The following is an 11,553-nucleotide window of genomic DNA, read 5'->3' as shown; positions in this document are numbered from 1 at the left end:
CTTAGGGAAGAATGTATGCCCTAATAGCTAAAGAGTCTGAAGCCAATACAGAAGAAGTATCAGGTACACTCTAATTAAAAGACCTTGTGATTAAAATTTGAGTAACCTGTTATACTTATATATAATGCAATGCTATGTGTCTTATCTGTATCAGGTATACCTGCATATGTCTTATTCAATTCTAGAGCTTCGCATTCATTTGTGTCTAAGAGATTTGCTAAGAAGCTTAATGTGCCATCTAAGACCTTAGAATGCAAGTTAGTGGTTAGCACACCTATAGGCATGGTGGAACAGTTGAAAGAAGTCTGTGGGCCATGTTCAGTTGAGGTTAATGGCAAGAAACTAGATGCTCAGCTTATCAAATTTAATTTATAGAAATTTTGATGTCATTCTAGGCATGGATTGGTTGTCGACACATTGAGCAAATGTGATGTGTGCCAAGAAACAAGTTAAAGTGATGGATGATAATGGAGAAGAACTTATGTATCAAGCTGAAAGGTCGAAACGACCTAGAAATACTATTATCTCTGCATTGCAGGCGGTGAAGTTATTAGAAGATGGATGTCAGGGCTACCCTGCATCAATGCTAGATGTGGATGGAAAGGTTACACCAATGGAGGAATTAGAGGTAGTCAAGGAATTCTCTGATGTCTTCCCAGATGATCTAACTCAGCTTTCACTTGATAGAGAGTTGGAGTTTGCCATTGATCTAATTCCTGGAGTTGTCCCAGTGTCTAAGACTCTGTATAGAATGGCACCAACCGAGTTGAAGGAACTGCAGACATAGTTGCAAAATTTGTTGAGAAAAGGGTTTATAAGCCCAAGTGTCTCACCTTGGGGTGCACCAGCCTTATTTGTCAAGAAGAAGGATGATAGTCTGCGTATGTGCATCGATTACCAGGAACTGAACAAGTTGACCATTAAGGACCAGTATCCATTGCCGCACATCGACGGCCTGTTTGATCAACTGCAAGGTGCTAAGGTGTTTTTCAAGATTAATCTCAGGTCAAGTTATTATCAACTCAAGATAAAGAGTAGTGACATACCAAAGATAGCTTTTAGAACCCGATATGGTCATTATGAATTACTAGTGCTGTCTTTCAGGTTGACTAATGTACCGACTACTTTCATGGATTTAATGAACTAGGTATTTCATGATGTCCTCGATAAGTGGGTCATCATTTTCATTGATGACATCATGATTTACTCAAAATCGGAAGAAGAACAAACAAAACACTTGAGAATGGAACTACAGAAACTAAGAGAGCAGTAGTTATATGCCAAGTTCAGCAAGTGTGAATTTTGGCTCAAGAAAGTAGGATTCCTAGAGCACGTGGTGTCCGAGAATGGGATTAAAGTGGACCCAAACAAAGTTAAAGCTATAGTAGAGTGGGAGGCACCCAAGAATGTAATAGAGATCAGAAGCTTCTTGGGCTTGGCAGGCTACTACAGGCGCTTCATCGAAAAATTTTCTCATATTTTGGTGCCAATGACTAAGTTGTCCAAGAAAAGTGTAAAATTTGAGTGGCCAGAAGAATGTGATAACAACTTCCAAGAGTTGAAGAAGCGGTTATTGTTAGTTCCTGTATTAACCATTCCAAATGGTACAGGTGGGATGACAGTCTATACTAATGCATCCAAGATTGGGTTGGGTTTTGTTCTCATACAATATGGCAAGGTGGTAGCATATGCATCTAGGAAACTCAAGGAGTATGAGAAGAACTACCCCACTCATGATTTAGAACTGGCAGCAGCCATATTTGCTTTGAAGAGTTGGCATCATTATCTGTATGAAGAAAAGTACGAGATCTACAATGGTCACAAAAGCCTTAAGTACTTTTTCACCCAACAAGATTTAAATATGAGGCAGAGAAGATGGCTTGAGCTTTTGAAGGACTATGATTTTGATATTCAATATCACCCGAGGAAGGCTAATGTGGTGGCTGACGCTCTAAGTCAGAAGGCTTAGACTGTATCGCTTTCGTACTTAGTTGTCAGTCCACAACTGATACAAGAGGCGATGTTGATGGATGAAATCCTTCTATATGACTGAGCAACCTTAGAGCTTGAACATCAGCCAGATAATGTTAAGCATTTGACTACATCCTTGTCAGCCTTGCAGGTACATCCATCCATCAGACAAGAGGTGATAGTAAAACAATCTTTGGATCTTGAGCTGCAAGGGATCAAGCTAAAGATTCAAGAGCAGACGATGAATGACCCTGACTTCACAGTAGCCAGTGATGGGGCATTGCTATTTCGGGATAGGTTGTGTATGCCTGATGACATGGAGATACAAGATAAGATTGTGAAGGAGGAACATAGTTATGAACACTCGCTTCATCCTGGAAGTATAAAGATATATAAAGATCTTAAACAAAGCTATTGGTGGCCAGCAATGAAGACCATTGTTGCCTTGTACATAGAAAAATGTCTCATGTGTCAGAAGGTCAAGGCAGAAAGGCATTGACCATATGGTACTTTGTAGCCACTTCCCATACCGGAGTGGAAATGGGACAAGATCACTATGGACTTTGTCACAAGACTATCCCGTACACCCAAGGGAATGGATACAATTTAGGTGGCAGTTGACAGGCTTACCAAGACTGCTCATTTTCTCCTGATCATGACCAATTTCTCCATGGATAAGTTAGCCCAACTTTTTATGGATAACATAGTCCATTTATATGGAGTCCCAGTAAGCATTCTGTCAGACAAAGACCTGAGTTTCACATCAAGATTCTGGAAGAGTCTCCAGTAAGCCTTAGGGACACAAATGAATTTGAGTACTGCTTTTCATCCATAGACTGATGGGTAATCAGAACGAACCATACAAATACTGGAAGACATGCTCAGGGCCTGTGCAATGGAAATGAATGACAGTTGCTAAGAATACATACCTCTTATGGAGTTTGCTTATAATAATAGCTACCAAACCATAATTGGGATGGCTCAGTATAAGGCACTGTACGGGAGGAAGTGCAGGACACCCCTATATTGGGATAAAGTAGGTGAGAGGCGGATGCTTGGATCAGAAATGATACAGATGACGTGTGACAAGGTCGACGTCATTTGGGAAAGAATTAAAGTAGCCCAATCACGCCAAAAGAGCTATGCAGATAACTGTAGGAAAGATATTGAATTTCAAGGGGGGAGAAAGTATTCTTCAAAATCTCCCCTACTAAAGGGTTGCATAGATTCCACAGGAAGGGCAAGCTAAGTCCGAGGTATATTGGCCCATTTGAGATCTTGGCACGAGTTGGCTCCATAGATTATATGATGACTCTCTCACCTTCTCTCAGCAATGTTCACAATGTGTTCCATGTGTCTATGCTGAAGCAATACGTCCATCATCCATCACATTTGCTATCCATGGAACCTGAATATTTGAAAGCTGATATGACCTATGAAGAGCAGCTCGCTGAAATTTTAGACCGAAAGATAGACTCTTCGCAATGCTCCATCACCTTTGTGAAAGTTTGATGGCTAATCATTCGCTTGAGGAAGCATCTTGGGAAAAAGAAGATGATCTCCAAGACAAGTATCCCCATCATTTCGGACAATAAGGTACTATAATTTTGAGGATGAAATTTTCAAAAATGGGAGATAAATGTGATACCCTACTTTCTAAACCCGGTCTAATTTCTCGATTGGTTCGATTTGGTCTTACAGGACTTGAACCCAAGCTAGCTGATTCAAGTACCTTATGGAATATGATGGCAAGAGTGACTCTAAACTCGGGTTAGCCAAATGAGTTAGAGTCAATGCCTAGTGAAGTCCACGTACCCAAACCATGTACTTGCATGTATCACGAGCCCATGTACCCACAATAAAAGTACATAGCCATATTTAATGTCAAATACACGTGTTAATCAATTACTGGGAGTGAAATACTTGTGGGGGTCAGAAATCCCAATGTTTAGGCTAAATTCTGACCGACTAGTAGGTGGTCATAGGTGGGTCGAACCCACTAGTGTGACCTACCACTCTGGTCTTTAGATATTTTGACCCCACTATAAATAGAATTTATTACCTTTCTTTCACCTCATTTATTATTTTACATAGTGGGTGAGAAAAGTAAAGAAGAGAGAAAAAAGAAAAGAAAGAGGAGAGAGGAAGGAAGAAGATGATCGTTATGAATCACTGTGGTCAGATCTCTTGAATCCGACACCTGATTCGAGATCTACGATTTGAGGTGAGTAAAGTCCACATTCCTTAAGCCCTTATGAAACCCTAAGTGAAACCCTTCGATTTGGGTAGCGATCTCTTGGATCTTGTTATTATCTCTTAAGAACGTGAATCTAAGGTTTAATAAAGGTCCTATATGTTGTTTGTGAAGGATTTAGAGGAAGAATTGCAAGATTGGAGAACCATTTGTTGATCTCTTGAGCTAAAGAGAAGATTTGAGGTTTTAAAGTGTTCTTGAGTAAAGAGGTAAGATCCACGCATAAGACTTTGGATCGACCTTAGATCTAAGTTGGAATCATGGTTTGGAGCCTTGGATTTATGGAAAATGCGGTCAAATCGACTCGTGTGAGGTTGCCCCAAGGTGGGATGAAGAATAGGAGAGAACAGTAAAATCCCGATCTGATTGGTGGGTGCCTGGGAACAGTCGAACCCACCAATCCAGTGCTCACCTGTCCAGGATAGGCTGCTGGTTTGACAGGCAAGCAAGACCGGTGGATGACCTTGCCCACCGATTTAGACAGAATCCCTGGGTTGAGCGGCGAGCAAGGACTGGTGGTGCCTTGCCTGACAGTTGACCCACCAATCCGACATCTCAGGTTCCGATTGAGCCCAAATTTTTCGGGCAACCTTCTCTAGTGATTTTAAATACATTAGGATCATCATACCTCATTGGTTATGAGCCTAAAGTGGAGAGATACTAAACTCAACCTCTTTTATGATAGCTTGTTCTAGGAACTCGCGTCATCGTACGTTGAATCTCCCTCGTACCAAGAGAAATCTTCATACACAACTAGGTAAGTGGAAATAGGACATTACATCATTTTATTCTGGTTGTAGACTAACCATGTCATCATATTATTATTTTGTAGACTAGTCATCCACGAGTGCCATTGCATACATTGACATGTGTATTATGCAATTCATTTATGATTTGACATGCTAACATCTTTATTTGCTAAATGCTTTTTCATGCTTGTGATATGAAATGGATGACTTTAAACTATTGAATATGATGCCTTGCTAGACTAGAAGCCGTAGGCGGCTTGGACACGAATGCATTGGTGGCCTATGGAATGAGATACGGTGGCACTATGCAGTCGTACTATCTCACATAGGAACATGCAGTTAGGAATGACATATCCCTATGCTACGTCCATTCTCAGCAAAGGTTTAGGTGTTAGGTATATCACTGGGGGAAGCCCGAGATTGTGTACCAACGGTGGCGGTTAGAAGTACATTCGACTGATCATTGGGACTGTCGGTAACTTTGGTGATATAACAAGAGGGCCAATCGTACTGCTTTTAAGTTAATGCAAAGCAAGGCCCATATTACTTTAATGCAGGGCAAGGCCCATTTTACTTTTCGGTACCTATGGCTGGCCTTCTCCGGTAACCCTATGGGCGTATCATGGGATGGGGTTCGTGACTTGTCCCAGGAACATACGCGCACTGTGGTTGCGAGTAGCACATGACCTATGACTTAGAATTTTTATCTAGGTGGACTAAGATAATAAAATGAACTGCATGCATTTAGGTTCATTTGTAATACGCATACTTATTTGGTCTTTCTTTTCACTTACTAGCCTAGTGAGCTCATCCCACGTGTGCATCACTTTTTAGATGATCTTACAGGTTATCCAGCTTAAGAGCTAGAGTTGGGACCCACCGTAGAGTTTTCAGTTGAGGACTGGTGGGTCCCTGAACATCTTGGGCATGAGGCCAAGTGTCCGTGCAATAGCTATGTTGCAGGTTAGCAACATTGATACCAACTCATATTTCTTTAGATTATTTTGAAATGTTACCCCTTTTATGCTCTAGATGTTTAAATTGTATTTCTTATGTATATATCACGCCTACGGGCCCACATGTAAAGGTACTATGTAATACAATTTGGGTTTCAAGAGTATTGGGGTATTTACCAGTAAATACGTGTAAGGCTTCCACTGAAATACAGAATCTTCTTAGCTTAGAGTGTGTGTATGTTGTGCTGTGGTTACCATATCAGATGATGCTGGCAGGGTTTGGGTTTAACAAATATTAACTCGGTCATCGGTCTGGTTCTATATGGAACGGGGTGTGACAGTAGTTTCCCCAAAAGGGAAAAAAAAAACCTCTCGCATGGTGTGATTGCATCCTACCTTTAAATCTAGACCGCAATTTTAATAATCGGTATGAGGATTGGGATCGATCTTGATTGATACTGATTCCCATCTCCCAGAATCAGATTTGATAAGACGGATTTACTTTATGTCGATCCATCAATATGAGATAGACCTGAAATTGGAATTAGATTTTGTCGATTCTATTAGGAATGCTTGAGCAATCCAATACCGATCCCTCGAACCATGGTTGGAACACATCTCTTATTACAATTTGTAGGTTCCATCAATCAGATGATGCAAATGTAGGTAATGTAGACATTGTTATAGTTAAAATATCCATTGTTGTTACAATGTGTAGACATCATTATCGTTAAATTATCCTTCATTGACCTCTTCTATTTATATTATTATCTCCTTGTATTTACATTGATGCCCCTCATGATGGTTGTTCCTTTTTCTTTGTGAACTCTTGATGCTTGTTTAGCACAGAGTGGATAGGACTCCTTGAAGAGTATGTCCATAATGTAAGCAACACTCCCCAGCATGGTGCGATGATAGGGTTGGGATCCTTTTCAATGATTCTCCAATCTATTCTCCAATCTCACGTATGTGCGCATGAGACTACGTGATTCTCCAATCTATTCTCCAATCTCACGTATGTGCGCATGAGACTACGTGCTTACCACTTGGGACTAAGAGCTTCAGGTGTTGTGCAAATGTGCATATGAGAGGTTGGAGGTAAGTTAGAGGGAAAATCGATGGAGAGGATCCAAATCACCTTTGATAGGAGTCCAGTTGATGATAGCTCTGTCACTCAGCAATGCCTATAATTTGCAAGTTTGCAACACACGATGTCACACTTTTGCAGCAAGTGAAAATTTTGAAAAAAAAAAAAAATCATGTCACACTTTTGCAGCAAGTAAAAATTTTGAAAAAAAAAAAAAATCATGGGTGAGGTTCTCTGAGTGTGGTATAGGGAGTGCACCGACAAAGGGTAACCAAAAAAAAAAGTTTCATACATAAATATTTAGATAGTTTTCCTTCACCTGGTGGTGAAGTTCACCACTCCATCCTAGGGTTCACAAAGCCTTATATGTGTATTTAAAGTACACATGGTGAATGGATTCAGCCTTAGGAAAACTTGGTTCTAAATATTTTAAGTGAAAGAGCAGAGAGGTAGAGGAAACTAGAGTATAGGGTACACTCTATAGTCAGCTCAAGAATCTTCTCTAAGAGACCTACATGTTGGCGATGCAAAGACGAAATCTCCCACACCAAGCTAATAAAAATTTGTGAGTGGCTCCACATTGTACACAGGAGTAGGGATGAAACAAGATTGAGTTGTGCTAATTTTTTAAATTACCAGCCCAACTCTGAGTCCTCTTAGCTCAGCCCAAGCCCAACCCAGTCCTAAGGTTGTGTGGAGATATCTTAACCCAAGCCCCACCATGCTAGGCTGCCCACCCTACCCAGCCCCTAAGGTTGGGCTGCGATATCTTAACCAAGGCACAACCTTGTTGGGCTGTTCAGATCAACGAAGCCTTGATTGACCTTATGCAAGTTGGTAGGCCGGTTTTGGCCCCGATTGATTCTAGTTTTTGTTACGGCCATGTTGGTTTTGATTGACCCTCGTTGATTTTTTCCATTAGTTTCCTTATAATAATAATAATAATAATTCTTAAAAATAATTCTAAAGGCTTGAATCTTAAGCATAATATATAATAATTAATATATACATTGAGCCTAGCACGGCCCAACCCGACCTCAAGCAGGAAAATTCCAGCCCATGGCCTCATGCTCTATTCTAGCTCAGGGCTGGCTCGGGCTTAAAAGGACCATATTTTAAGAGAGAAAAACGAACATGATACTAGCTATATGGATATCCAATATATATAAAAAAATGTTGTTTGTCTAGTGTTTCCAATCCCCACACAACCTTGCTTCAAAGGGGCTATGAAAAGGCGCCCTTGCCCCCCTCTGAAAATAAGAGTATTGTGTGGGTATGTGGGATGGCAGATGAGCAGTGTTCCTCCTTCCCATCCATTTTTCTCTTAGAAAAATTACTTGGACAGTACTATGGCATGATTACTTGTCACTTCTATAGTTTGAAACTAATACATAAACCACTCTTGCTGCTACTTGTCTGTTCTGCTGGTATTGGAGGTCGGCCACGCCCTCTGTTATTTCATGGAATGATGAAGAGTTGTGATAAGATGGGAGTAGGGGAGGATAAGAGAGAGAGAGAGAGAGAGAGAGAGAGAGAGAGGTTAGGAGATTAAGAAGATAAGATAGAGAGAGGAAGAGTCGTTTGATCATAATAGTCATGCCACTCAACTATTGCTCCCCTTTCTTAATTACACATCATCCACCCACGCTTAAGTAACTTCTAATTTAGTCTAATTTAGAATCCCACTTCCACTAAACTATCCACAATATGAGATAACAAACTAACTACTCCCCACTTCTTAAGTAATTACACCCACATCTACTAACTACATAATTATTCTACGTAATAAGATGTAACCACCCTTACACATAGCATATAGACAGCACCCTCACCCTAGCATTTTAAGGCTTCTTACAACTATCTTACAACTAGCCACTGTTTAGTGATGACATCAAAGGTTGGGAAACTCTTAAATGCCTAAACTACCCTTAAAGGGTAGTGAATTGATCCTTTTACTCTTTCACTAAAATAAGAGAAGATGCCTTCCCTTTCATAAGGAAATTACCGTCCCACCCTTTTTTAATAAAAAAAATCCCAAGCATATATTGATTCCCTATGCAGAGAGTGCTTCGCTTCTAGTTATTTCAGTAAAGAATGGCCACACACCCTCACCTTATTCTCCATAATTTCCTCCCTTTGCAGGGTTAGTTTCCTGCAATTCCTTTTGTCTATATTTCTTCTTAAAAGCATAATACTCAAAATCAATTCCCTTTCGATTTTTCACTTTCATCATTGTTTTCTAGCAGGAGCTAGAATTCATACACAAGAGTTGATGCACCATCAGCAACAGACCAAACGTCTTCTCCACCACACTCTCTCATCTCTCATCTCATCTTCACCAACCCTGCCCACCTCATTCTCCCTTTCATCTCTATCAGAGGTAGGTAACCCACATTTTCATTTTCCAATTTATATTTTAATTAGTCAATCCTAAGAAATCAAACATCCCCTACCTCCTGTTAGCATTTGCAACTTTCCCTTGCTTTTACTGGGGATTGTAGCGGTGAGCCTTGCTGGAATTTTCAGTCTTCTGCTTCTTCACCTACCTTTCGACCTGACTAGTCCTACCGGCCCATACTGACCCCACAACCATATGGACCGGATCATACCAGAATTGAATAAGAACCATTCAACTGTCACTGAAAGCAGTGAAAAACACTTAACACCCCCATGTGAGTGGCCCAAGGTGTGTCTAATGAGATTCGAACTTAGGACGTCCGAGCTTATGGCTCGTACCAAGTTCGTTGTTCACCAACTGCAATACCCTCTTGGGTTAACTTCACAAGTTTCAATTAAAGCTTATAAGGTTAAAACAGTATTTTTCATTCAATCACTAATAGAAGACTAACACTGTCAGGTTTCATGGGACTTCAAGTAATTAGTTTCATACTTTACGGATGTCAAGCAATGGAGGCATAGTATTGGGGGTGCCCAAGTAATTTTCCTTTTTTTATCTTCTCTAGGTTATGTGAAGGTTGTTTGGTCGTGTGGATCCTACGCTAGCCACAGGAGTGCAAAATTACTAGCCCAATCCCTAAAATAAAAAAGAGAAAAAGAAGCCTAAAGGTAGCACCATAGCACAACTCATACACATAGACACAACACGGGATGAAATGGCTATCTTGCACCTCATGAAAGGTAGAAATCTCACCCCTATTAATGCTTTCATACACTCTCCTGTTGCTCCACGCGATGATGTAGGGGTCATGTTGACTTTCAAGGAACCCTTTCCCAATAAAAAATTCCATTAATGTTAATGCCCTTTTTAACCGAAAAAAAAAAAATGCCCTTTGTCCCCTACGTTGACGCAAGGGTCACACGATCAAATATCCATACCGTTTTGAGGATTTTTATATTACCTTTTCCTTAAAAAAAAAAAAAATCTTAAAATGTAATGTGGCCCTTATGCAAAGACACATGTGAAGGAAAAATGACTACTCTATCCCATATGAAAGATGGAATCCCATAATTATTAATGCTTCCAATTGCATTTTCATTAATCTGTACACCAACATAGAAGCAGGCTGCCTTTAACAAAACAAGGATTTAAGGGATGGTAACGGCACATTTCGATATCGATCTGGATCAGTGGGTATCGATCCATTTTACCTTTGATTTTTCTAAAAAGTACAATTCTTTTACTATTTTACCCTTAAAACAATTTGGATAACCGATCTGGATTGGTATTGAATCAAGGATCGATCTCAGCCGATACCAATCTAGATCGGTATTGGATTGTGGATCAGTCTCAACTAATACTGATCTGGTATAACCGATCCTGATCTAATACAATTGATCTCAAACCGATACTTGAAACCCTATAACAGAACCCCTCCTTGTCTTTCTATGCACGAACAAACTTTCACCATTGAGAGGACAAAATTTTGATTTTCCAGCTCGTGGATTTTTTTTTTTCTTGTCCAACAAGGTCGCGGAAGTTCGCAACAATAAGAAGTGTAGGAAACTGAAAAGGCGGCAGCCATTCCAGGTTCCAGGCTTCCAGCACAGCTCCTCTTCCTGTCGTGTCTCCCGTAGCTTCGGAGTAGCATATCCGAACACGGGGCGTCCGTTCGGGTTATGACCTATGGCGGCTATGGAGAAGCATAACCCAATGGTCATAGATTCTTTATCACTCAAACTAAGGAGAAAAACCTCACTTTCCTTCTATTATTTCTCCTGTGGACCCCGTATGATTATCATGGATCCGACTCACAGTTGTCCCACTAATGCACGAGAGGAGGTAGGAGATATCTACACGAACAACTAGTCTTTCACATTTGTTCAATGTCCAAAACTTGGCAGGCTTAATCACCGATCATCAAGCATCTGATGGTCAAACAGTAAAAAGACAATTTTGCCACTTACAATGCAACGTCGCAAAAAATCATAACGTGCAAAACAGAAATGACCTACGTGTGTGACACGAATAGAGATGCTTCATATTTCATCCACGTGGTATGAAACAAATGGTGGGGATTTGCTTGGAAATCTAGAGGAACGATCAACCCTGTTCTCTTCACGTTTCAGGGAACCCTA

The 11,553-nt window shown here is 40.5% G+C and overlaps 1 protein-coding gene across 1 annotated transcript; it reads left to right on the top strand.

The window, feature by feature from the left end:
- The first annotated feature begins 883 nt into the window (after positions 1-883).
- LOC122092930 lies at positions 884-2,470 on the top strand. The gene is made up of 2 exons (XM_042663230.1): positions 884-982; positions 2,123-2,470. Exons 1-2 carry the CDS (start codon positions 884-886, stop codon positions 2,468-2,470), a joined length of 447 nt encoding a protein of 148 aa, XP_042519164.1.
- The last annotated feature ends 9,083 nt before the right edge of the window (positions 2,471-11,553 follow it).

The sequence above is a fragment of the Macadamia integrifolia genome, chromosome 11 (assembly GCF_013358625.1).
Source record: "Macadamia integrifolia cultivar HAES 741 chromosome 11, SCU_Mint_v3, whole genome shotgun sequence".
Taxonomy (NCBI): Eukaryota; Viridiplantae; Streptophyta; class Magnoliopsida; order Proteales; family Proteaceae; genus Macadamia; species Macadamia integrifolia.
This window is presented reverse-complemented; position numbering and strand designations above follow the sequence as displayed.